This window comes from Ursus americanus, chromosome 12 (assembly GCF_024610735.1).
Source record: "Ursus americanus isolate L20-20 chromosome 12, mUrsAme1.1.p, whole genome shotgun sequence".
Lineage (NCBI taxonomy): Eukaryota > Metazoa > Chordata > Mammalia > Carnivora > Ursidae > Ursus > Ursus americanus.
The window spans coordinates 2,511,333-2,538,794 of record NC_142138.1 but is presented as its reverse complement, the minus strand read 5'-3'; the positions used below and the strand labels follow the sequence as shown (position 1 = coordinate 2,538,794).

At 57.8% G+C, this 27,462-nt stretch overlaps 1 protein-coding gene across 7 annotated transcripts in view; it reads right to left on the bottom strand.

Moving 5' to 3' along the window:
• Positions 1-26,387, bottom strand: part of PTPRF (protein tyrosine phosphatase receptor type F) — an 85,886-nt gene extending 59,499 nt beyond the window's left edge. For 5 of the 7 annotated variants that reach the window (XM_087865795.1, XM_045799768.2, XM_087865796.1 and 2 more), the window contains exons 1-5: positions 26,227-26,387; positions 19,169-19,245; positions 12,008-12,143; positions 3,561-3,706; positions 3,252-3,393 (exon numbers count right to left, since the gene is read on the bottom strand). In XM_087865795.1, the coding sequence (XP_087721921.1) occupies positions 3,252-3,393; positions 3,561-3,706; positions 12,008-12,098 (379 nt within the window). In that variant the 5' untranslated portion in view covers positions 12,099-12,143; positions 19,169-19,245; positions 26,227-26,387. The remainder of the gene's footprint in view (positions 1-3,251; positions 3,394-3,560; positions 3,707-12,007; positions 12,144-19,168; positions 19,246-26,226) is intronic. The other 2 variants (XM_087865797.1, XM_087865800.1) reach the window with 1 other exon arrangement.
• Between the last annotated feature and the right edge of the window lie 1,075 nt (positions 26,388-27,462).

Below are 27,462 nucleotides of genomic sequence, written 5' to 3'. Positions count from 1 at the left end.
GGCCCCTGCTAGAGGAACCTCCATTCAAGAATGTCCCTCAGGAGGGAGGGGTCCCCTCCCAAGTCTGAATCCTCCCCAACTTGGGGCCTGAAAGACCATTCTCATCGTCCTCATCCTTTAAAAGATAAGGGCAGTGGTGGGGGGGAGTGCCCACAAAGAAACTGGGGCGATAGGGATTCTGGGGGGGGGGTGCTTTTCTTTCAACACCAGCACGGAGGTCCTCTTTCTTCCGAGAGTCTGATCAAATGCCCTCTGGGGCAGGAGCCACCTCCCAAATGTGGGGGTAGGACAGACGGCTCCCTGCGGGGGCAGACGCCCACAGGAGGGAGGGCAGGGCTGAACTACTTTGTCCCCTGGTTATGGCTACGGAAACTGAGGTCCTGGCCCCGGGCCTGTCCTCCGGGTCCCTACTCCACAGGTCAGTTCCCGCTGTGGGAATGGACAGTGAGCAGGGCTGCACCACGTAGATGATGCCATGGACGCCAGGGACCGCCAGCTTCTGGGCCCGGCAGCAGCTACCGTTCCCGCTGGAATCCCGGGACCTATTCAGTCCTCCAAACCAGCTCAGGGAGGAGGCATTACCTCCCTGTTTACAGATGGAGCAAACGAGGCTCAGAGGCACAGTTACTTGTCCAGGTCACAAGCTAAGAGAGGAAGTGGTCCGGAGCCCCTGCTCTTACCCACTGTCCCTCTAAACGGGACCCCCGCCACATACACACAGGAGACACACAGGCGCAAGGGAGTTACTGAATGGACGCACGCGAACACATCAAGCCACAGCGTAAAAATGGCCAACGTGAAAAGATGTTCAACTGCTCTTGTAATCAAAGAAATGCAAATTAAATTGAGATGCCATTTTTTGCCTATTAACTTGGCAAAGATTTTTTTTTAATGATAATTCCCACTGCTGGTGAGGATGTGCAGAAAAGAGGCCCTCTCATGCCCTGCTTGGTGGGAGTGTAAACTGACACAATCTTCTGGAAATACTGAAAGGCTTAAAAATTCATGTGTCCTTTGATCCAGCAATCCCACTTCCATGAATCTAGAATAAGGAAATAATCAGGAAGGTGAACCCATCTTCTGTGCAAGGAAGTGCGTAGCACTTTATTCATAAAAGCAAGAAAATGGGAACAATATGTGTGTCCAACAATAAAGGAATGGCTACATAAATTAAGGCACCTCGTGTGATACCTACGGCCATCAAACTAATGATACAGGATATTTAATGGTGAGGAAGATGTTCCTGGTATGTTATTTTGAAAAGCAGTCTACAAATGAGGGGCGCCCAGCTGGCTCAGTCGGTGGAGCATGCATGCAACTCTTGATCTCGGGGTTGTGAGTTCGAACCCCCTATTGGGTGCAGAGATTACTTAAAAACAAAATCTTGGAAAAAACAATAAAAGCAGTCTACAGATCATTGGGCAGGACGTGATCCCATTTTTCTTATACAACTGACGCTTGGACACGGGTTTGAACTGCACAGGTCCACTTATACGTGGAATTTTTTGGATAAATACAGTACAGTACTACAGTACTATACAAATGTATTTTCTGCCATGATTTTCTTTTCTTTTAATTTATTTTTTTTAGTAATCTCTACACTCAATGTGGAGCCTGAAGTCACGACCCCGAGCTCAAGAGTCACATACTTTCCTGACTGAGCCAGCCAGGTGCCCCCCTCATGATTTTCTTAATAAGATCTTCTTTTCTCTAGCTTACTTTATCAGAAGAATACAGTATATAATACATACAGAAGATATGTGTTAATTGATTATATGGTTTTTTTTTTTTTAAGATTTTATTTATTTGGGAGAGGAACGGGAGCACAAGCAGGGGCAGAGGCGGAGGGAGAAGCAGACCCCCCGCTGAGCGGGGAGCCCAACATGGGGCTCCATCCCAGGACCCCGAGATCATGACCTGAGCGGAAGGCAGACGCTTAGATGACTGAGCCCCCAGGCGCCCCTCATCGACTTTATGTTATTGTTAAGGCCTCTACTAGATACTAGGCTATTGGTAGTTAAGTTTTGGGAGAGTCAAAAGTTATATGCAGATTTTCCACTGCTTGGCGGGGGGATGGGTGGGGGGGTGGGGGGGGTGGGGGGGGTGTGTGTCAGCACATCTAACCCCTGCGCTGTTCAAGTGTCAACTGCATACATAATGCCTGCACAGAAAATGGACCCTAAGGAAAGAACCAAGTGTCACTGGTAGAGGCAAGATAACAGGCGAGTTTTACTTTTTCCTATGTGTTATTTTATACTTCTCAAATTTTCAACAGTGAACGGGTATTGTTACCGCCATTTTTTTAAAAAAGGCAACAATCAAGGCTGTATTTTGAAAATATGCACAGATGTATTCAGGCTGATGAATCCATTGTGGCTGGGGGGCCGATCCTGTCCTTCCCCATCCCGTGGTTTCCTACGCCCCCAAGAAAGTGTTCATTTCTCAGCCGCGTCCTGTGAGATCTGCCCTCCGGCCTCTCCAGATTGCCCCGCCTTCTCTCTGTGCCCTCCAAGTCCAGCCACCTCCCAAGCCGAACTGCGCAACTCAGCACTCCCTGAAAGCTCCCTTCTTTCCTGCTTCTGGGCCTTGGCGCATGCTGCTGCTGTCCTTTCTGCCTAGGCCCCCACCCTGGCTCCCACTTACCCTTAGGGCTCAGCTCAGACAACAGTCCCCTCTCCTTTGTGCTCCCCTAGCTGCCCCAATAAGACTTACTGGAGACGTCTCAAGGGCAGGGCCCAGGTCAGATGACCCTCTGGACTTCACAGCAGCATTAGGGAGTATTTGTGAATGAATGCAGGAGCCAGGAGGTGAGAAGACACTAAAATCCAGCACAGAGTCCTAGCCCCCAGCCTGGGGCCCTTGTTCATAAGAGCTACAGGGAACACAGCTCTCTGAAGCCCCGCCCCGCCAGTTTCCACAGGAAAATCCGATCCACTGCCACAAGCCATGTAACCCCAAGCCACGTAACCCCAACGATAGAGAACTGCAGCCCCACACGTCAGGTCAGACCTCTGACCCTACCGAGCAGTGCCACGGCTCCGCAGGAGGATGCAAAGACACCAGGCACACACTCAACAATCCAGGCCAGATCCAATGACCATCCCCGTCCACATCTGACCTTTGCCGACGCCAAGATGGCCAGTTCTCCTTTCTGCCAAACACACACCAGCCCCTGACAGGGCCAGGGCTGGCTGACAGGCTCTCCCCGCGTGCCCCTCTACCCACCCGCCACGCTGCTCCCCGGCACACACCTTCAAGAACCGAGAGCTTGGCACTCGTGTTGATCTCTCCCAGACTGTTGGTGGCTGTGCACTCATAGATGGCTTCATCCCGCTGTACCCGCAAAGGCTGGATCCGCAGCACAGACCCTGCCCCATCGTCAAACTCAATGACCTGCCAGAGGACAGACACAGGGTCACAGCCTGCTTAGGGTCAGACATCCTCCCACCTCCAAAAGGCCCCTGAGGAGGGAGACCAAGGAGAGGGGATGTAGGGCCGGACCCCAGAAGGGCATAGGCAGACCGTGAGCCCTGCCTGCCCCTTCCTGCCCAAGGTTATACCTCAAAGCGCTGGGAGCTGACTTTCTTCCCCTTCTTCATCCAGGTGATGCGTGGCTTGGGGTCCCCTGTGGCTTGGCACACGAAGGAGGCCACTCCTCCTGACAGCCCAGTCTGGTCCTCAGGGACCTTAATGAAGACAGGTTTGCCTGGAGAAATCGAGACACCAAGTCACCACGGGACAGTCACTACAGAGATGGCCAACACTCCACAGGTGGCAGTCACGGGGGTGGCAAGAAGATCTATAAAGAAAATATTAGGGGCACCTGGGTGGCTCAGTTGGTCAAGCGTCTGACTCTTGGTTTCGGCTCAGGTCATGATCTCAGGGTTGTGAGACCGAGCCCTCATCGGGCTCTGCGTGCAGAGTGGAGTCTGTTTGAGATTCTCTCTCTCTCCCTTTCCCCCTTCCTTCCCCCTCTTGCTCTCTCTCTAAAATAAGTAAGTAAATCTTTAAAAAAGAAAGAAAGAAAAGAAGAAAGAAAGAAAAGGAGGAGGAAGGGAGGGAGGGAGAGAGGGAAAGAAAATACTAATAGTGACACCTAACCCTTATAAAGTGTTTACTATGTGCCAGGCACTATTCAAAGAGCTGTAGCATATGAAGTGAGTGCCATAATTACGTCTGCTTATAAAGAAGAAAATCAAGACACAGAGAGGTTAAGGGATTTATCCAACATGACACAGCCGATTTGTGGCAGAGCTGAGATTTGAACCCAGGAGTTCTGAGTCTGGAGTCCATGCTCTAACGGCTACACTCTGTCTCCCACCCCCCCATCGATCCCAAGCTCAAGGACAAAGGCATGCGGAGAGCTGCCCGGAAGAGCCCCACCGTCTCTCCCAGACTTGCCCCGCCCCCCCGCCACTGCTCTCCATCTGGGTGATGGTACCTCCATCTACCCCAAAGCTCAAGCCAGAAACCGTGACTCCTCCTCTCTCTCAGCCCCCACATACCAGCAGTCCCGAAAGGCCTAGACATTCCGCCTCTTAAGTATCTCTGGACGTCTTCCCAGGTGAATGCTTTCCTGTAAATCTGCACCCCCACTCGCCCCCACTGCTCGGTTATTGCCTTCTGAGACAGCTAGCGGGCACATCTCCCCCAGGTGTCCACCGGGAGGCGGGGGGAGGGGAGGGAAGAAGGGGCCTCAGACACTGTACTGTCATGCCCATATCACCTCGGTACACACACCAGGGTTGACCTGGAGCTCCTGCCCCTATGAATCCCACCTCCCGGGGTCACAAGACAGGAGAAACCTGCTTTCATTAAGACGTAGCAACGCCTCGTTAATCCTGACAGAGGATCCATTTCCTATTAATCAGGCCAATGAACAGCTCTAGGAAGGCTAATACCGTGAGAAATGACCTTTCAGACCACCTGCTCAGCGCCGATGAGCCCCGGCCCGACCTGATCCGATCCCTGGCACAGAAACGTGTGTGTGCCATGATGACAATCTCTCCCTAAGCACCCACTCTGCACCAGGAATTTTATCTCATTTAGTCCTTCTTCGTTGGTATTCCCAGTTTACAGGCTCAGAGAGGTCAAGTCACTTGCCCGAAGGCACAGAGCCAATGAGTGGCACATCTGAGACTTGACTTCAAGCCTGTCTGACTCCAAGACACCTGGTGCAGAACAGGGGGGCCTTGTGAAGAGCAGGGTCCGTGGTGTGCTGGGGGGAGCTGGACTAGAGAAGGTGGAGGAGTGAGTGGGGGGTGAGGAAGTGGAGGGAAGAGGTACAGTGACCGTTTATAGGACACTGGCCGTGACAGGAAGGTACAGAAAAGATGGCACCTAGAGGGGATGAGGGGTCAAGGGAGGTTTACATCTTGGTTTCTTTTTTGGTTTCCTAAGACATGAAAGACAACGTTTACATGCTGACAGCAAGGAGGCAGCAGAGAGGGAGAGGGTGCTAATCAAGGGTCCGGGGAAGGGAGGGGAGCGGCTGGGGGATCACCAGGTCAGCAGTTACAGCTGCACATACACACAGCAGGAAGGGAACCACCTCACTGAACACCCCAGGGACCGGGGGGGGGGGGGTTATGTAACTTTTAAGCAAGTCACTCATCATCTCTGAGCCGCCATTTTCTCATCTGCAAAATGGTGCTAGGGACCCAAGGGTCTGTGCAGACTCTCATTCGTATTATTAGTTTTGAAACAAAGATGCAGAGCATCTTAGCATCTTCATTTGAGAGATGGAGAAATGGTGGCTCAGAAGGCTACGTAATGGACAAGTCACAGAGATGTGGGGGTGGAGCTAGGGTTTGATTGGCGTTCCAAATCCTAAGCTCATCTTCCAGCACCAGCCCCCAAGACTCCATGGAGGACAGAAACTCAGGCCCCAACTGAGTGCTCTTGGAATAGAGGGGGTGAGGCCGCTGGGCCAGAAGAGCCAGGGGCAGCCTTGATGGGAGCCGGAGTGGCCTGGGGATAACAGAGGTTCTAGAAGCTTCAGTTTGCTTCACATTTCCTCTGACTGCACTCTGAAGGAGGCTCCAGACTCTCCCAGTCTGTGGTTGTCTGCAGAGCCTGTCTCTTTCAAAAGGGTCCCCTCGGATAGGCCTCTGCCCACGCAAGCTCCACTGGGTGTGCAGTGCCCCCGCACCCTGTGCACTGCCCCCCCTCACACCTGAGGACCTACACACCAGCAGCTCCGCGATCTCCTTCCACAACGCCACCACCTTAGTCCAGATACCACCTTCCCCTGACTGGACACTCCGCCAGCCCGACAAGCTGTGTCCCTGCCTCCAATCTTGCCCCCTCCAGTCTAGTCTCCATTCAGCAGCCAGACTGAACTGACTCTCTCCTCTAAAGCCCTGAGAGGGCCTCCCACTGCTATGAAAACAGAATTTCAACTCCTTTCATGGTGGACAGAGCCCTGTCAGGTCTAACCCCAGTCGCGCTCTATCACGCCCCCTCCCCTGTAACCCCCAGCCCAGGCTTCCCATCCCCCCATAAGCAATGTTCCCTGTGGCCTCAGGGCCTTTGCATAAGCTGTTCCTGCTGCCACAAACCTCTTAGACATCCTCTTTACCTTCCTGATCCCATCTTAAACATCATTTCCTCAGAAAACCTTCCTTGGTCTCCCTGTCATTGTCCCCTGCTCCATGAGGTCAGTTCCTGGTTTTAGGCTCTCTGTTAACTCCCTCTGCCTCTCTCATAGCACCGTTCACAGTTTGTTACATAGTACGTGTGTGAGGTTATTACTTTTTCTACGTTTGGGGGTAGTACTTGGCTCACAGCTGCTTCCCCACACAGAACAATACCCCGGGGCAGAACGGACACCATGCCTGCTTTGCTTCCTGCCCTGTCCCTGTTGCCCGACTCAGTTCCTGGCACGAGGGTGTGGAAGCAATGAAGGAGGGACCTGACGAGGGAATGCCCGAGGAGGAGGGAGACTGCAGCCCCTTACACACCAGGGGGAAGCCCGTTCTACCGGGGAAAGAAGCCCAGGGTAGAAACCCTCTCTGGCTCTTGCCTCAACGTGTCGGCGGCAGAAACCAGAGGCTGAAACCTGCTGAACCGGAATGGCCGGGTGAGCGGCCTGGGGGCGGGGCCTCCCCGCCAAACAAAGAACCCAGAAGCTGGGGAGGAGAGCCAGGTCCGGGTCACGGGAGCAGCAAGAGCAGAGAGAAGGGAAAAGGCCTGAGGACTGTGTGCAGGCTGGACGGGGCCCAGGGCCTGGGGCCACCGGGGAGGCAGAACACCCTTGGAGGCTGGAGAGGAGCCAGTGCCCCGCCCAGCCCACCCACTCGCCAGACTGGCAGAGCCTCCCAAGCCCGGTGCGCTGACGCGGGGGCGGTGGGAGCAGGGGCTTCCTCTCCCTTGGGCCTCGGCTTCCCAAACCCACCCCCACTCCCACCCAGGGTCCCCTCACCCAGCACTGCAGCTAAAGCCCAGCTCATCCTCGTCCCAAAGCCCTGCCGAGCTCTTGCCCCTTTTGTTCACCCAGGCCAACTTTTGGGGAGCACAAATGTGACCACGTCTCTCCCCAGCTACAAACTCTGTGCTGACTCCTGTCTCCCCGCTGCCCTCCCCACACTTGCTCCTGCTAAGCGTCAGGCTCGCCCTTCCTCTTTCCAAACCGAGCACCTACCATGGGCCAAGCACTGTGCTGGCACAGCTTGGCCCTGGTGGACTTGCCCAGACAGGCCAGGGCACCTCCTTGCCTTTGTGTGTGCCCTGCCCCTCTCCTGCACCCCACCCCCTGGGGAGCCCGGGAGCCTGCGTGCATCAGCAGCCCTTGGGGTTCCCATTCCAACACCCATCACAGCTACACTGACTGACGACGTCCACAGGCACACGGTCAAAATCAGGCAACTTGACCATTCTGCCTGGTGCTGACTCCTGAGTTGGTGGTCAGGGAAGGTCTGAAGAACTCCAGGGATCCCGTGCCAGGAGGGGCTTTCTGCATCCCTCCTGGCCCCCCTCCCTCATGGCATGGAGGCTGGGGGCCACACAGCTCTTTGGGCAGCGGCTCCCAGAGGTGCGCCCTGGGACACTCTCCACGCAAGCAGGCCATTGAGCCCATGCACGGTGGGAATGAGGGGCCTCAAAAGGAAACCAGCGGGCTCGCTTGGGGAGAGGGTGGGCACACCTGGGGGGGGGGGGTGTTCAGACAGCCAGACTGGGCCACCTTGGAGGCTCCTCCACAGGGAGACGGACCGCTATTCTGTGCCTGCCCTGGGGAGCACACACACACGTACACACGTGTGTACACGGAAGCGGAGAGCAGACACAGCCACGAGGGAGTGAGGGACGGCGAGGCAGGGGAGGGAGCTCCTGGAGAGGTGGATTTCCCAGGCCCTGAACCGCCTAATGAGCTGGGGACTCATTAACTCTGGCTCCTGTGACCGCTCCTGGCGCCCTCCAGAAGGGAGCCCGCTCAGAGACAACCCTGGGTTCCCAGGGGACACACAGGGAGCCCCAGGTTATGGCCTCGGATGGAGGGACCACATACTCGGTGCCAGGTGCCTTGAACATGGGACCTCAGTTAACCTTTCCAGGTAGGAATGATTACCCTCGTTGTGTAATAGGAAAACAGGCCCAGAGAGAAAAAGCAATGTGCCGGAAGTGCCACAGAGGGCAGAGTCTAGGCAGGCCACCAGGTCCTACCCACCCAGTGGCCCTACCTACCCATATGGCTGGTGGGGGGGGGGGGTATGACATGACACACACACCCTCAGCTATGCAGGCCCTTGCCCCCACCCTGCCCCCCACCTGCCCCTCCAGCTGTGGGGTGTCCTGCTCTTGACTCTTAGGATTCCAAGTAACCCTGCTCAAACCTGATCACCCACGCTGCATCCCTGCCTCTGCCCCATGCTGTCTGGGGACAAAGGTTTTCACCGTAGCTCTCTCATGAGCTCCATGGAGAAGCCCAGGGCCATTCCTGTGCCCCCCACCCAATCTCATCCCATTATGTACCAACCCCCATTAGCAAATATCCAGTCACCCTGCAGGGTTCCCTTCTTCCAGGAAGCCTTCCAGCGCCCCTGCCAGGTGCTTAGACCTCTGTGCCCCACCCCCCCCACCCCCCAGAGCACACACACTGGAGTAATGCACACTGCAGGGTCCAAAGGCAGGCCTGTGTGGCCACCTGGCACCTGAATCCCACGTGAGAGCAGTAGAAACCTCTTCCTGCTTGGGACTGCCTCTAGCCCCACGAGCCGTCCCCTTGGGAAACCACGAAGCCCTGGGCTTGGGGAACTGCCCAAGCCCCATGTGCCTGGGTCTCCATCCGAGCTGACTCGGCATTAACGCTGGGGCCTCTGGGCTAACTCTTGGCAGCTGCTTCTCCACCCCCCTTCCCTCCGCTCCCCTCAGAGGCCAGGGCTCCCATTCATTTGTCTCGTTAAGAGGCCTATAGAAACACATTTGTCCGCTCCGCGCTTCACTGCTCCGGTCGTCAATTCTCTGGGGCGCCTGCCCTACCTTTCGCAGCAGCTCTGTCCACGTTTGCCCACTCACCCCTGGCTAGAAGTCTCCCGAGCCCAGCCTAAGCCTGGCCACCGTGGGAAGGGCACAGGTCCAAAAGCACGCGTAGCACAGGCAGGTCTGTAAGCTAGACCGGCCTCCTGGGGCCAGGTCCCCACAGGTCCCAGCCCAGGCCCCTCCGCCATGGCTCTCTGCCTGGGAGCAGAGCCCCGCTCACCCTATTTCAACATCTCCAGCTGGTTCCTACCTTCCAGACCCTGGTTTTGGGGTTCTGGGTCTCAAGAGACCAGCGTGGAGGTTCTGGGACTCTGCTCCAAATACCGTTCCGCTCTGCCCCCCAAGTGGCACATGACCCAGACTCTGGGAGGAAGTGTATAGGAACTGGTCAGGTAAGAGGAAGAGGAAGAGTGTTCCAAGCAGAGGGATCAGAAGGAACGGAGGCCTGGAGAGCGCATGGTGGCAGAGAAGTCAGCATGGTGGGAGTGCGGGGTGGGGGGCAGAGTGAAGGATGAGGTTGGCAGAGGCTGGAAAATGCAGGGCCTTGAGAAGCATGAGACCCCGAGGCTTGATCCTGAAGGCAACAGGGCAGGAGAGTGAGGGATTTTAAACTAAGGGGCGACACAGTCAGGCTTTCGTTTTCAACCCGACTCTTACTTTGGAAGGAAGAACGGCTTGTGAGGGAACCGAGGCAGGGAAGCCATTGGGAGGCAGCTGCGTGTGAAAGCCCAGACAGGAGCTGAGGGTGGCTTGGGTGAAGGCAGCGGAGGGGAAGGTGGATGCATCCCAAAGATGTTTAAAAGGGAGAAACAGGAGCTGGTGATGGATTAGCTATGGGGTATGAGACAGGGAGGAGGCCCGGGTTCTGACTTGGGTGGTGCGGTGGGTGGTGATGCCATTGGCCAGGTGAGAGAACACAGAAAGAGGAACAGGTTTGGGGGGATGAGGGTACGCGTTAGGGCATGCAGCAGGAGGGGAAGGCAGTTAGTTTCCCAGGATGTGTCGTCGGAAAGCCCGGCTGGCTGCTCCTGCCTCTGCCCTCAAGCTCCCGTCCAAAGGCCATGAGAGTGTCCAGGGTGAGGTCGGGGGAGCAAGGACAGTACTTCAGTGTCCAAGGGCTACTGACCACACCTGACTGTTGACAAGCCTTTGCCTCCCTGCCAACGTCAGAGTCACACCCAGTGACTTCTACCCCAACCTGCCCCTGCAGGCTCAAGCTCTCCCAGCAGCCCCAGCCAGGCCTGGAGATCACCCCCACCCACCCAGGCCTGCACCTCAAAGCTCCTACTACCCCTCATGGCCCTCTCCCCCTGCGCCCCCCCCCCCAAGGAGGAACGCCCTTCCATTCCCCTGGCCCTACTAGCCCCACCAGGCCCCAGCCTCAGAGGACAAAGGGCAGGGTGACCTGGTCCCACCCCTCTCCAGGATCTGGTCCTGAATAATTAATGAGCCATTAGGAGAAAGGGCCTGGGTGGGGCAAGGAGAGAGATCTGTGCCCAGATACTTGGAGTCGGGGGTGAGGGAAGCCCTATGGCCCGCTGACCACCAGGCTGACCCCCAGGTTGGCCCTTGGCCACCTCTGGGCTCTGGACAGGCTGGGAACAGCCCCTTCCCCCAGGGACCTTGGCTCCGACCTCACCCCTCCCAGTCAGTGTGCAGATTGGCTAAATCTGCCCTGTGCTCCGCCTCCCACCAGTAACCAAGCAGTGGTAACCATGGTGACGGGGCGGGCTGCGGCCAGTCTTGTAGTGCCAGGCAGGGGGAAGGGCGTCAGGAAAGGGAGGAAAGTTCGGAGTTGGATTTCGGCAGGGGACAATCCCTCTTCCCCCAACACACACACGCACACACGCACGCACGCACGCACACAGAGCCCAGCTTCTTGCTGGCCAGGTGCAATCTTCCCCCGATTCCCCAGGCTGAGGGGTTGGGGGAAGGGAGACACCCCTTTGCCTGGAAGGTGGTGAGAAAGGGGAAGGAGGGGCTCAGTGTCCCCACATCTGAAGCCCAAAGGTCTGGCCCAGGGAAGGAAGGGGCTATGGTGGCTCTGGCTTCTGATCACTCCCTGGACCTGTGGACTCAGCCAGTGTCCCATGCACACACCCATGTACGTTCCTTGTGGGCCAGCACCCCTATTCCCTCTCCGCTCTGACATGGCTCGTACTGTGTCTTCCACACAGATCTGCAGTGGCAGACACAGTACACGCCGAAGCACGTCGCCCGATGACCACATGAATCCTGGACATGTCTCACCCCCGTTCCATAAAACGGGGTCACACTTAGCCATGCTCCACCCTGCAGCGCCTTAAGGGACACACAGGATGCTCCCAGGGAGCATGGGGCTGGAGCCCTTCTCAGAGGGGGGTTCTCTAACCGAGGGAGGGGGGTCTCTCTAGGACAGAAGGAGGTCTGGGGAGGTGTCTAATGATCCTGCCTCTTGTAGTAGCTGGCTGTGTCCCCACCCTAGATTCCTGCTAGGAGGAACGCCACCTTTTGACCTGGGAGGTCCCACAGCTTGAGGGGTCAGACTTACTGTCACCATGGGCACCTGCCACCAAACCAAGCATCATGAGCGCGGGCACAAGGGGCACCATCGTCTTCCCTGGGGCTGGCTCAGGGGCCATCCAGGGCTCTAGCACCACAGCCAGCCGCAGCCCAGGACAATCAACCTGTGATGGAGAGAAGGGTACAGCCAGTTAGCTGGTATCCAGTGATGTCCCTACCGCCCACTTACGCCACCTCCTGGCCCCCACTCACCACCCAGACCACACTCATCCTCACTGACCATCCAGAGCCCCGTTCAACAGACACCCCCCTCCTCGACCTTGGACTGTGCAATGGCCACCTGGACCCACAGAGCCCTGTGACGACCCAGGCTCCTCACTATCCCCCGCCTCAGCGACTCCAAGGATAACCCAACAGTCACCCTGTAGGGAGACAGCACAAGAGGCCTTCAGCTCATTCTCTAAAACCTGAGTAGGAGGGCAGGGGGCCACTGAGACCAGAGGATGTACCCGGCTGTTCTATCCCAGACTGTGAGTTTCCAACTTGCCTCCATAAGGGGACAGGGATGGGGAAACAGGGTGGGAAGACACAGAGACACAAAGACCAACCAAAACAAGAGACAGGGAGCAGTGAGAAGGGAGCAGACGCACGCGGGCCAGGGACTCTGGAGTCCTGGGGACATCCCATCGCCTCTTGTGTCCGCAGCAGGGAGGGAGGAAGCCGTGGGCCAGACCCCGCATACTGAGCACAGGCCCCAGAGCACAGACTTGTAGGAGCACACAGAATACAGGTAGCAGAGACCTGAAGCCAAAGCCACAACGCGTCCAGGCTCGCCAGGACGTGCTCTTGACAAGTCGTAGCTGCCCTGCCTGGCCACCCTCGTCCTACCCAATTCCCATGGCACCTTCCCACTCCAAAAGGAAACCACAGGGAGGCCCTGGTGTGGCCAGGACTGGGGGTGCTGGACCCTCAGATTCCAGCCACACCTCCTCTGCCCTTGCCCTAGCGGCCCAGGGGCAGATCCAGCTTCCGGGAGCTGCTTGCTCAGAGCCGCCTTCCAGACGGAGACAGGCACCTGTGCACAAGGAAGGCTGTGTTTGGGATTGGCGGAATGCCTCCCAGGCCTTTGCTCCTGGGGCTCCTCCGCCAGGTGTGCCCTCCCCAGCCTGCCAGGCACCTGTGTGAAGCCTTCGGCATGGCCACAGCGTACACTACGGAGACACAGCTCTGCTATCACAGCCCCGATGATGGGCTCCCAAGGGCCTCTCCCCTGTGGCGCCCCCACCCAGGGGACTTGAGGGGAGCCACAACAGCGCCCACCAGCTCTGCTCACCCTTCACTCTGAGCAGGTGGCTGGTACACGAGAGGCCCCTCAAGAATGCTCTGAAAGCACAACAGGACACAGAGGGGGCGGGGGTGGCGATGAACACACCCTGGGGCCCTGCAGTGGTCCCATGGACTCCGGTGGGAGGGTCTACATCAGACCCAGGTACCAGCTGGCCCACAGTGGTAAGAGAATTTGCAAGGAAGTGATGAGGCCGGGGAATGTGAAGGGGCAGGGCTCAAAGATGGCTCTGCTCCTGCCTGGAACTTGAACTCTAGTCTCAACTGGGACAGTCGGAGGTCCCAAGACTGCTGGGCGGTAGGTCAGCAGAGGCGCTAAGACAAAATGGGCAGGACTGTGAAGTGGGGTAGGCGCTGAGTGGGCAAAGGGCACAAAGGGCAAAGTGCAGGAGATGTCCTCTGTCCCAAGATCTGGCTAAAAGTCTTAGCAGCTGAGAAGCAAAAGCAAGAAAGCTGAAGGGGGGCGGTGGGCACCCGGCCCCATTTACACCATGCCTGGGGTTCCACTCAGTGACCACAAAGTTCCAGTGGCTGAGACCAGGAGGGGGGGTCCCCACCATGGTGTCTGGGACGGAGGTCCCATAGCACCAAGGCCCCGTCTGAGCTTGGTCACCAGGGCGCTGAGGCAAAGCCACGGCACCAGTCAGAGAATTCAAGTTCTCGGCAGACACCCGGCGGCGGGCTGCCGGGCCGGGCTGCCACACGGACACGGCTCCCCGACGCGAGCAGCCTGTGGCCCCTGGTGCAGACGCCATGGCTTTACAGCTCAGGGCTGCGTCGGGCACCGCAGACCGGGCGGAGGGGCCTAGTCCAGCCATCAAGGGAACGACAACGGCGTATTCACGGAGGTCTCGCTCCGGGGCGCGAGCATTTTGGGTGTGCACCCCCTCCCCAGGGGAGACACCACGGGGGTGTAACCCACAGGAACACACAGCATGGGGGGCAGATCTCCCTGGTGTGAACTAAAGGGGCTAAAGCTACAAAGAAGAGAGGTCACAGAGGCACAAATGTGCAGCGCGGTCGGCGTGGGATGGAACTCCCGGTACGGTGCTCACGGAGGCACAGCCCTGTAGCACTCTAGCTCCTGGGGGGCATGTCACGGAGCTGTGGCTGTCCGGCCCAGACACCACAGGAGAGTAGACGGAGGGTACACACATCCTGGGGATGGAGCTGCCTGACAGACATTATAGGGGCATAACTTCCCAGTACATTGTTGTAGGGGTATAACCCCCCCCCGACATAGACATGGGGTGTGAGTCCCCAGTACAGCCATCGAGGGGGCCTAACTCCAGAGCAGAGGTCCTGTGGTACAGTCTAGGATGAGATTCTGGCCGTGGGTGTCAGGACAACTGGGGCCTCTGGCAACCCCACCCCCAGTGTGGGAGAGACAAGTGACACTGACCTGGGGACTCCAAGGGCCCCCTATGTACCTGAGTCTGGGATACGAGCACACTATTCAGATACAGAAAGCAGGACAGGCAAAGGTAGAGAAGTTGAAAACAAAGACATTCCCTCTCCAAAGAGCTTCTCCCAGAGGTGCGTGGACACAGGGACATGGCTACCCAGAGACCGGAGACACAGGGAACACACGGACACGGACACGTTCTTAGGGAACTACTCCGGCAACCACACTGCTGTCCAAGCCAGGACACCTCTGTCCACCCCAGACTCCGGAAACACAGCCTGCCCCCAGCTCCAGAACCCCCTCCTCCAAGTCCTGGATCCCTGGGCCTTGCCTCGGTCTAGACCTTGGCCCTGTCCCCGCCGCGGAGCGCTCAGGGTCACCGTGGGGAGAAGGCAGGGGAGGGGCAGGGAGGTGGGACCGATGCTAACCTTGCTGGGGTCGCTAACCCAGTTAAGAGCCGAGCGCCCACTTCCCCCAGCACGGCGGGGTGAGTCTGCGTTTCTGACAACTGAGATGAGAACAAGGCCCAAGCTCCTGACATTAACGGCGGCTTGTCTCTGAAACGCACCGTGGGCATTGGCTCTACCACACTCAGGCTTGTCTCTGAAACGCACCGTGGCCATTGGCTCTACCACACTCAGGCTTGTCTCTGAAACGCACCGTGGCCATTGGCTCCACCACACTCAGGCTTGTCTCTGAAACGCACCGTGGGCATTGGCTCCACCACACTGACGTACTGGGGCAGGAAAACAATTCCATACTGTAGGACATTATCGGAATATAACTGGATGAGATTTTTCCACATTCAGAATGGTTTTGATGTATCCTTTTCCTTCGCTACGTCAGTGCAAAGCTGCCAAATGCCCTTTCTTGGGAAGAACTGTCCTTTATTCTCAAATTGTGTTTTGGTGTTAAAATGTCCTTTCTTGTATGCAATGAGGATGAGAGCAGACAGCAGTATTTTCTATAATGTCCTTCCTTGGCCAAATAAAAAACTGCCATTCCCGTGTTTGAACCCCACGTACTTTTGGAAAGTGTACTGGTTTGCGAAATAGAAGGGCCTGCAAATCACTGCTCTGAGGAAAAAGGAAGGAGCAGGCACCACACCAAACCACAAGATTCAAATAAGAACGTCCTGGAAATGTATGTAACAGAGAGGCCATGTTACCTCCATGCAGCCCGACCTAAGCACCCCTGTTGGCCTCAATGGGTTCCCCCCACCCCTGAGAGACCATGTTATGCCAGAGACGGTGTGGGGGGGGGCAGCCCTGGCTGGAGAACAGCTGGGATCATTCTGAGTCCTCTTCATGAATATGCAAACACAGATTGATTTGTTTCCCTTGGGCACGTGTTATTATTCACAAATATTAATTAGTCTCCAAATACCACCTGTTCCTACAGCTCCCCCACCCCGAGACCAGGACCCTGGCTCCCCAGAGGCTGGGGCCCCAAAACGGACATTAACAGGAGGAGGGGTACCCAGGGTCCCCCCTAGAGGGGCTGGCCAGGAGGAGAGAGCAGCACTTGGGCAAGAGGAGCCGGAGGGCAGGGAGGGCAGGGAGGGCAGGGACAGGAGGGAGCCGCTCACGTTCAAAATCGCGGGCAGCTAACCGAGCCCTTTTGTCATGCCCTGGACAGTTCACCGCGTGGCACTGCAGCAGCGGCCGTGGAGGCGGAAACAGGCCTTGTTACACTTGGGAAGGAAAACCAACATGTTTCCAACTCTCACCAAACCGACCGCGGGATTATGACGGGGATAAATCAGTCTCAGCCCCGACCTTGGTCCCGGGGATGGAAGCAGCCAGCGGCAGGCAGCGTCCCTATGCCAGCCAGGTGGCCAGAGTCTGTGAGCATAGCCTGCAACAGCCCACCCACCCTCCTACAGCTGGGCCCCCTGTGCTCTCACAGCCCTCGGCTTCTTGGGCTCCCCGGGGAATGGAGGGGAAACTTAGGAAGGGCATCCCAGAGTCCCTCCAGGCGGCACAAGGTCCAGCAGAGGTTCAGCGGGGGGGCAGGAGACCAAGGGCACCCGCAGAGGCCCCTGCCTACAGCTCCAGCCCCACCAAGTCACCAGCCCTCCAGCCTCCTTCCTCCGGCAGCGGAGCCTCCCCGGGGTCAATGCGCACCAGCACCTCCAGGCCTCGGCACCTGCTGTTCTCTCTACCAGGGGGAACGCCCTCCTCCTGCCCCCAACTACCGACTCACCCCTCAGAACTCAGCTCAAGGGACCCATCCCTGTGAATCTCCCCTGAGTGACCCTCCCTAGTTTAGTGAAGGCAGCAGGAGGTGGTGCTGACCAGGGGTTCTCAATCCAGGGTGATTCTGTAGCCAATCCCCCAAACCCCCGCGGGACATCAGGCAATGTCTGGAGACATTTTTTTTTTTAATTTTTTTTTTTTTAAGATTTTATTTATTTATTCGACAGAGTTAGAGACAGCCAGCGAGAGAGGGAACACAAGCAGGGGGAGTGGGAGAGGAAGAAGCAGTCTCATAGCGGAGGAGCCTGATGTGGGGCTCGATCCCATAACGCCGGGATCACGCCCTGAGCCGAAGGCAGACGCCCAACCGCTGTGCCACCCAGGCGCCCCTGAAGACATTTTTTTATCATTGAGACTGGAGGCGGGGGGCAAGTGCTACTGGCATCTAGCAGGAAGAAACAAGGGAGGCTGCTAGATATCTTACAGTAACAGGCCGGCCCCCGCAGCAAAGGATTACCTGGTCCAAAATGTCAATAGTAGTGAGGTTGAGAAACCCTGGTAGAAACAAGATCCTTTGCTGATGTAGGCCAGGGCCTACCCCAGAACTCAGTCCCCTGTGAGCACCTTGGGCCCTCCACCCATAGCCATCCCAGCCTGGCTTAATTCCATCAGCCCTACCTGGGCCTCAGGATCTTAAAGCGTCTTCCCCTCCCCCTCGAAGCCAGCCTCGCCTCCAGAAGCCAGGTCCTACAGCACATCTCCCACACCCCTTCACACAGGCCATCCGCAAGCAGCTTCCCTACAAGACAGAGAGCTCTGCTCTCAGGCACCTTTTTTGCTGAGAATGGGCTCCCAGGTAGGTCAGACCCAACACCTGGATGGATGGACAGGTGAAGGGACACGCCTTCCCCATCTGGCCTTTCCCACCTGTGACACAGCCTTCCTGCCGCATCCTCTACGTTAGCCCAATGCCCATCTCGCGACGCACAGGACCTGGCCCCTAGCAGGTCCCCAATACGTGCTCATTCCCTTTCCCGTTTCTCACGACTCTCCTCATCAGCTGACCACGCGGAACTACTCGGTGGGCTCTGCTGGGCCCTGAGCCAAGGAGCAGGGAGATGAACAAGACAGCCATGGGCTGGGCCTTCCAAGAGCTTACAGAAGATGGCCCCACCAGAAACCGCCCTCCCCAGTACCACCCCTCCACCTGGGCCCCGTCTTAGTGACAAACACTACCACTGACCTGGCCTCCCAAGCCGGCCAATCCTCCTCAAATCCTCCCTTTTCCTCGCCCCACACACCCAACCAGGCAGTGAGTTCGAATCTGCACTGCCTCCACTCCAACCACCACATGCCAGTGAGACCGCGGGAGCGTGGACCTCTTCAGGGGACTTCCTGCCTCAGGCTGCTCCCTGGCCACCCTGCACACAGACCAATGCCCCTGCGGGCTTACAAGAATGCAAAGGTGACCCTGGCCCTCAAGCTCATTCTGCTGCTTGATTCCACGGCAGACACACAGATATTTCAGGACCAAATGGACGGGCAAGTGGAGAGATGGGGGTGCGGATGATGTTTCTCTGCTTAAGAACCTTCGATGTCTCCAAATCACCCTCAGGAGAAAGTCTAGAGTCTTTAGCTGGACATCCAAGGCTCACCACGCTCTATCTCCAACCCCAACCCACCTGCTCTGTGCTTCTGGCAGAAAGACAGGAGGAGAAATGAAAGAGACCAGGAAGGAGGTACCCGGGTCTTGGGAGCGTCTTGCTCTTTCTACCACAACCTACAGTTGATGGCAACAGACTTTTCTCCAGAAACACGGTGAATGGAAAAGCAGACAGATCCCAGTGTAAGTCCCAGAACGTCACCCAGAAGCCTACTTCACACCTACGGCAGCTGACGAGCTGTGTATCACTCCCACCCACCTCCATCAGGCCTTCTGGCCAGAAACCCAGGCACCAGCCTCGACACCTCCCCTCCTCCCTCATGTCCCACATTCAGCCATTTACCATGTCCTGTCTTCTGCACGTCCCTAAACAGCACTCACATCCCTTCCCTTCTTCTCCATCACCACCGCCCTGGCCCTTCACCGTTGCTCACCCCATGCACACCGGACCGTGTCATGCGCCCAGTGGCAACCCTTCCACAGCTCCCCGTCAGTCTGCATCACGACCCCAGCTGCTCAGCCGGGCCCACAGGACCCCTCTGTGCCCCCGGCCCCTGCCACCTCTTGGGGCACACTCACCAGGCCTCTGCTTGCTCACGTCAGTCACTTTTGGACAACCAGCACTGAGGGCAGGGCACCAGGGTCTCCGCTCCTTCCTGGAGAGAGAGTAAAGCATGAGAAAACACCAAGAATTTCATCACAGCAGAGTAGATGCTGACACAGAAAGACATTCAAAATCTGCTGTTGATGAAAAAAAAAGTAGGTTTCGAAACTATCCGTGCAGGACATTCCCCATTCAGTAAAAATGCCCAACTCCCTACTCACTCACTCACTCTTTTCAGGACTCCGAGCGCCCACTATGTGCTAGGCTTTCTCCCAGGTACCCAGCCTAGAGCCGAGCAACGCGCAGACTGCTGCCCCACCTCAGCAGGCAGACTTGCGTCTGAACGACCCCTGCAGCGACCCCTCCTTGGGGGAGCAGAGGCCCCGCCCCGCAGCCACACCTGCCCAAGCTTCCGACTGCCAGCCAACCACGAGAACGTCCTCTTCTGATCCGCAAATGTGCCACATTTTGTGCAGTCTCCAGCCCTGTCAGTGCCTGAAACGTGCTGCCCACACTCTTCTGCCAAGTACCCCTTTGATCTCAGAGCCAATGGCACTTTCTCAGGGAGACCTTCCATGGTGTCCCGGACTACACGCCTGGACCTTGCCTAGGAGCACCGACCATAAATGTCACAAATTATTATTTTTTATTTTTTATAAAGATTTTATTTATTTGAGAGAGAGAGAAAGAGAGAGAGAAACAGAGAGAGAGCACAAGCAGGGGCAGCGGCAGAGGGAGAGAGAGAAGCAGGCTCCCCACCGAGCAGGGAGCCCGATGCGGGACTCAATCCCAGGACCCCAGGATCACGATCTGAGCCAAAGGTAGACGTTGCACTGATTGAGCCCCCCAGGCGTCCCACGAATTATGTTTTTATACAACTGCTGAGTGGTCACCGAGTCATGACCATAGGCCTGGCGTGTGCCTGGCTCACTTCCGTACCCCCAGCACCCCTCAGAGAGCAGGCCCATAGTAGGGGCTCATCAGGATATGCTGAACGAGTGGATGAACACATGAATGAGCTCTCAGAAAACACCCCGGCTTGCAAGAACCACACCAGCATACGTGCAGCCTTCCAAGAAGCTTCAGCGGCAATATTTATTTTTGACTTTCTGCTTCTCTATAATTTTTAAAATGAAGGTGTGCCCCTGGATGCCTCCTCTGCCGGCATGCACACCGCCACACAGCCCTGCTCTTCCCTCTAGAAGCGTGGGCACCGTCCTGGGTGGGGGTGGGGGTCGGACATGCCCACACTGTCTCGTCACCACCTCCCCACGGCTCAGCGACTTGGCACCGCCGGGGCCCACTCAATGCAGGCCGCTCGTCACCGCGGGCTCCTCTTCAGCCCCACACCCCCACAGACGGGGCGATTCCGCCGTGGCTCCTCCCCATGCGGACCCTCGGGGACCCGGCTCAGGGAGCGCCCTCGCCAGCAGCCAGCCTCCCGCACCTGGGAATTGTCCTCCCTTGAGACTGACCACCTTTGCCAACATGGGGGATGTCCTCACTGATGGAAGGCCCATCACAAAGGACTAAGACGGGCCTCGCCAACCCACCACCATCCGGCGCTGACCCTGCAGCTCATCCTCTCTCTGGCCTCCACTGGCCCCTGCGCCTGCCAGAACCAAGAGCCCTGGCCCTCGGGAGGGCTGCACCCTCCCTCCCCAGATCCACTGAGTTTCCACAACGTTCCCTGTGGCCGCTGCTCCCAGCACACAGGCTGCTGGGCGGGTCTGGCCAGACAAACCAGCTTCCATGTCCTAGACTCAAAGGCCGGTTTGTCTGGGGACACCCGCCGGGGCCTCGTGCTGCCAGATGTAAGGCTGTTGGCTCCTCCATCGTTCAGGGACCCTGGGGCAGAGGGACAGAGTCTGAGGCAGAGAATGGAGAGGGTCCCCTAAGCCAGCTGGCACTAGGAGCATGGACCTAAACGGACCGGGAAAGAGGTGTATGTCCAAAATGGCCTGGAGGTGGGTCAGAGAACAGACCAAACTTTGCATTGGGACAGACCTTAAAGCACACAGAAGAACGGGAGGGCAGGATTCTGGAAGAGCCAGAATAGAACCTAGTGCCACACCAGTCCAGGACCAAACGCGCCCCAAGACAACCTAGATAGGCAATGAGAATCACCCCTCACACTGACCAGCAGCAGCTCCCAGAAGCACTCTAGACTCATCCTGGGACACACCCAGAACAATCAGGACCACCAGATACACCCAGAAGGCCAACTGGAAAGCTACTCGGAAAGGGCCTGACTGGTACCGAGCCCAAGTTTGGAATCCTTGGTTGGCCCCCAGAAAGGCCTCAGAAGTGGTGAGGTTGGCAGCAACGGCCAGGATCAGGTAAGAGGCCTTGGCCCCCACTCAGGGCTGGCCCCCAGGAGGGCCCTCGGTCACGTGTCACACCTGGAGCCCTGCCTGGCAGCAGGACTGGGAACAAGTTGAAACCTAGGGGAGCAGAGACACCACTGTCTCTCCAGAGCAGCTCCCAGGCAGGTCCTCTGGCGACACCAGGAACAGTCCCCAGAAGCAGCAGCAAAAACATTGCCGAGGGGCAAAAACCACCATTTTCAGATCTGGGGGCGAGGGACACACAGAGACCGGTGCATCTGGACCTCAGACGCAGAACCTCATTAGATACCCAGGGCCCAGGCAGGGTGGGGGGCAGGTGGGACTGAGCACCCGGACGCCTCTAGTCTCACACCAGCCCACCAGAAGGTCAAATACGCCTGAGCAATGTACACGATCCCACAGATGACGACGACGAGGCCAGGCGTCCGGGGGCCAGGCGCTCTCCTTGCTGAGCTCCCCCAACCTGCGAACCTCAGTTCAGAACTGCAACTACTTCAGGAGAGCGGGTTGCCCTAACCTTAACGAGGTGTTGTTTTAAAGGCGCCCCCTCGCCAGTCCCCGGCCCGGGATTCTGATGACGGTGGGTCTGCACCACCCCCATTGACGATTACAATGACCACTGCTTGCTAATACTACTGAGGTACCAGGCTTACTAGAGCCCAGGCCCTGTTCTAAGCACCCCCTGCTACTCAGCCTTAATCCTCAGTGCAACCCCACGAGGCGTGGAATTGTCTCACACCCATCCGACAAAGGAGAAAATGGATTCAGAGATGTTAAGCAACTTGCTCAAGGCCACACTGCTCCTCAGCCGAGGGGCACCTCGGCAGTCTGGACCCAGGGCCTGCGCTCACCACGGATGCGCACGGCTCAGCACTCTCTCTGAGATCTGAGAACTCGCTGCCCTTCCTCTGCCCAGGTTTCTTCCCAAAGTCCAGAGCCTCACACCCAGCCCCCTCCTGGATGTCTCCGCCGCCCGCACTGGAACTCAGATGTCCCAAGCATCTCAAAGACAACGTGTCGCACTACAAGCTCGAGTGCATGATCTGCCCCCAAATCTACCTGTCCTCCCTGTCCCCAGCTCGGCCACGCTGCAGGGCCTTCAGTAAAGGCCCCACCCAGTCCCTCCCAGGAACCTGGACCCCTTCCTCTTCCTCCTCCACACCCAATAAATCATCCTGTCCTGATAAATATGCCTTCCAGATGGCTCCATGCTCACTGCCCTATTCAAGACACCATCACCTCTCACCTGAGTTACCCGTACCCTCCTCACTGGGCATCCTGGGTCTATCCACTTCCCATAGCCACAGAATTCTCTTCCGGACACGTGAATCTGATCCTAGCACATTCCACACCACCCACCCAAGCTTTAAACCTTTGGCGTCTCCCTTCTGTGTTCTCAGAGTAAAGTCACAGCTATTTACGGGACACTCAGAGCCCTCTGGGATGTGCTATACCTTAGAATGCCCCAAGACCTCTGAGTCTTCACTCACACTATTTTCTGTGCCTGGAGTGCTCTTTGTGCAACTGGAAAACTCCTGTTCATTCCTCAAAACCCACTTCAGATAGCCCTTTCTCGGTCTCTTCCGGGACTCATCTGACTTGGACCCTTGAACTCTCCCTTGCCTCACGTGCAGGCAGCTTCCCCAACCTTGTGACTTCAGCTCAGGACCCCAGCTGCTTTCGACGAGCTGATGCTGAGCTCAACGTCAGCAGTTCCTGAGGGGAGTGCGGCCTCTTCCACACGGCTGCTGGTCCCCTAGGAAGCAGGGCGGCCCCGGCTGAAAGTGCCTAGCCCAGTGTCTGGCACACAGTGGCAATCAATAAGAGGTTAGTGAATTGCTCCGCATTCCCATGATGCAATCTGCTCCCCGAGGGACCATGAGCTTCTCAAGGGCAGGGCCCTGGCTGCAAGCTTGGCCCAAGCACACGACAGTGTCGGTCACACAAGGAGGGCCTGCCACTGCTGATCACGCACTGTCACACAGCTCCCCTGGATTCCCACAACAGCCTTGGGACCCAGTCAGGGTTGCACGAGCTGTCCCATTTCACAGGGGGTGAAACTGAGGTGCAGGGAGGCACAAGCTGGAAAGTGGAGAAGCTGTGACATGTAGTATCAAAGAGGCCTGGGTCCCCCTTCCCCCGACTGAGGGCCCTCCACACTGAACTCCTACAGGGCTGATGGGAGAGTGGGGAGATCACCAACTGCCAGGGCCAGGTGTGCTGCATATCACTCCCACTCCCAAGAAAGGCCCTTCAGCCCATCTACTCCGACTGCAGCCATCCCCTCCGACGGCTTCACCAGCCCCCAAAGCAATGCCACGGACGCGGACACCACCCCCACGGTCACAGCGTAAACAAGGCTGAACAGAGGAGAGGTCAGGAGCTGCGGGGGGAAGAACAAGAAGGAAGGAATAATATTAAAACAATTTCCTTGGGGCGCCTGGGTGGCACAGCGGTTAAGCGTCTGCCTTTGGCTCAGGGCGTGATCCCGGCGTTCTGGGATCGAGCCCCACATCAGGCTCCTCCGCTATGAGCCTGCTTCTTCCTCTCCCACTCCCCCTGCTTGTGTTCCCTCTCTCGCTGGCTGTCTCTATCTCTGTCGAATAAATAAATTAAAACAAAACAAAAACAATTTCCTTGTTAAAGGAAAGAATGAGAAAGAGCAACTGGAGAGGAAAACAAAACAACAGACGCATCTCCAATCGTAAGGGGGAACTGAGCCAGCCAAAATGTGCAAGAAAGTGTGTGCAGGAGAGTGCGCTAGCCTGTAAGTGTGCACACAGCCTTCCCCGGATCGTGCAAAGGGGCTCTGTGGGGGCACAAGCGGGCCACACGGCGCGGTGCACGGGCATGCGAGCACAGGACATTCCCGAGCTGCGGCTGCTGGGCAGGCCCCGGTGTGCAAGTGTGAGGGTAACAAGGTGAGAGGGTGTGTAGTGTGTGTGGGGGGAGAGCACAGTGTGGGAATGAAGGTGTGTGTGTGTGAGTGTGTGGCCTGCGCCTGGGGCTGCGGATGCTGGGCGCTGTGTTTGGGGAGTTACACCCGCTCCTCCTTGAAGCCCTAGGCTCATTCATATAATCAGTGAAAAACAGGGATTTTCTTGCTCCCTGAAGCAAGAGTTAATAAGGCGCCAAGCACAGAATTTTCTGAGATTTCCTCTCAGAACCCTCCTCTGGATCCCTTCAGATCTCTGACGCCTCCCAAAGGATCCCTCAGCAGATCCCCTCCCTTCCCAGGGGATCCCTCAGCACTGAGGGATCCTTTTCTAGGCCTCCCACCCCAATGCACTTCCCTGGATTTTCTGGCCAGATTCCGCACCAGGTCACTCTGGGTCCCTGCCCTTGTCTCTTCAGGAACCAAAGTGGAGCCTTCATCACCAACACTCAGCAGTCCGGCCTCCCAGGCTCCGCCTGGCCGCCCCCAGGGGAATCCAGAGACTCCCCTCCCTCCCAGTTCACAGCTCAGGTACCGGGCTCTCACCGTCCAACCTGCTCCACCTTGGGGGCCCCCTGCACTGCGCAGGGGGGGGGGGCGAGAGGGGGGTCTTTGAAATGGGGAGAAAGGCTAGCCCCTCCCCCACCCGGGGGTGGAAGAACCAGAGAGGCGGCATTCCAGAGAAATGAGGAGGGGGCCTAGCAGAGCGCGGGCAGAGATCCTGGTCAGTGGGAGACAGAGACACCGAAAAACCAAAAGGAGACACGAGAGAGACCCGGAGAGAGACTCAGAGATGGGGAAGGGAGTACAGAGATGCGGGGAGGGAGCCACACACAGCGGGAGAAACCCTGGGGCTGCGGGTGGGGGGTGGGGGGGACTGGGAGGCAGTGACACAGGGAGACAGAGATACAGAGACACTGAAGGGCACTGAGACCAAGACACCGAGGAAAACAGCAGCTGAGCCTGAAACGTGGGCACAGCGTTGAGGACCCGGGCACACCGGGACGGGACGGGACGCGACGCGGGGCGGCGACTGAGTGAACTTTCCGGAGCGGGTCCGAGTGGACACGTCCTCACGGGACAGGTCTCTTCGGGGCCTTCAGGTCTTTGCGCCGGGGTGGGGGTGGGCACAGCCCGCCCGGGCCCCTCCCCCGCCCGCGCCGGCGACCGAGGCGGGCGGGGGCTCCAAACTCGCGCCCGGCGCACCCCGGGCCCGCACGTGCGCCGGGGCCGCGAGCGAGACGGGGGCGCGTCGGCTGCGGATCCCCTGCCGGCTGGGAGGGGGCGCCTGTGCGGCGGGGGCGGGGGCGCGGCCTGGACCCGCCCGGGGCTGGGGTGGCTGTGGGAGGTGGAGGGCCGCCCCCGGAGCGCGGCCGCGCGGGTTGGGGGGAGACGAGGCGGGACCGAGGACGCCGAGCACAAATGCAAAGGGAAACTTTGCACTGGGGGGCGCGGGCTGCGGCTCAGGTGCGGCGCGGAGGGCGGGGAGGAGGGGGGCGGCGAGGGGCGGCGAGGAGCTAGCCAGCCGGCGGCGGCGGGGAGGGGGGAGCGTCTGCCGCGGGGTAAGCGCGGGGAGGAGCCGCCAGGCTCAGAGGGGGGGCCCAGCCGAGGCTGCGGGCGCGGCAGGTGGGGGCGCGGCCCGGCCTAAGCGGCGCCTCTAGCCCCGCTCGGAGGACGCGGGGAGGGGGCGGCGGGAGCCGGGAGGGAACGGATGCGGAGGGGACTGGAGGGGGGCCCGGGGGTCACTCACCGCCTATCCAGGGGCCGTCGGTCCGCATGTCCCCCCCCCAAGCCGCTGGGGCCGCTGCTCCCGCTGCTCTTCTGTCGCCGCCGCCGCCGCCGGGTCGCACTCCCGCCACCGCCACCCGAGCCGGAGCCGAAGCCGGAGCCGGAGCCGCCGCCTCTGCCGCCGCCGCCACCGCTCCCGCCGCTCCCGCGCCAGCTCCAGCCGCGCGCCCCCGCTCGCGCCCGCGCCCGCGCCCCTGCCCCTGCCGTGCGCGTGCCCGGCACCGCCCCTCCCCTCGTGCACTCTCACTCGTAGAGCGGTGGAGCCGCGTAGGCCCAGCGAGGCCACAACCCAACCCTGAGTCTAAACCGATTGGAGCTCCAATATTGGACCAGAACCCCAGTAATGAGCATGGACGGACCCAAACTCCCATACGAAGTCCATATCCTGTTAGTGGCTCCCACTCCTAATATGAACCCGATAACTACTCTAGGACCCAATTTCCTCCGTATACAAATCTGCACCTGTTAGTGAGCCCAGACCCCCATCCCCAAACACAGTATTGAGTCCTAACTCCTAAATCTGCCCCCACATTGCCACAAGTAGTCATTTTAATTTGCACCCCTACATTGACCCCAAATACCAGTTCTGAGTCTAGCCCCTTTATCATCTCTACCCACCTAAACTTGATAGTGACACCAGCACCAACTCTGGTGCTCAAATGGACCCCAGCACTAATGCTGGGCCCCAGATGTACCTATATGTACCTTAAAGTCCAACAGCTACCTTGCTATGGACTCCAGGACTCTCTTCTGAACCCCAAGACTTACATAAAACCCCGGTACTCTCTGAATCCCAAGACTTACACAAAACTTACACACATACATAAAACTCCTGGTCCAGGTCAACACCAATACTTTCCGACTTGGGATTCCCAATTCCAGAACTGGATTGGGTCATCAGAAAAGGACCCTACCACAGATATTGACCTTGATTAAACCCCATAAATCCTTGGGGCAATTTAAGACGCTAACTTACCCCAACTCCAATAATAATCTTAGAATGCAAGATTAATGAGACTGGCTTTGAGGAAACGCCACACAAATCTTACCCCCATGCTCACCCTCTACTTATCTGACCTGATATCGACCCCAACCAGAGGCTGGCCAACACCCTAATACTTACACCAATTCCAACTGTGAGCCTGAATCAAGTCTTTATTGGTCCCTGAGTTCAAGACTTGATAATGTCCCCCAAACC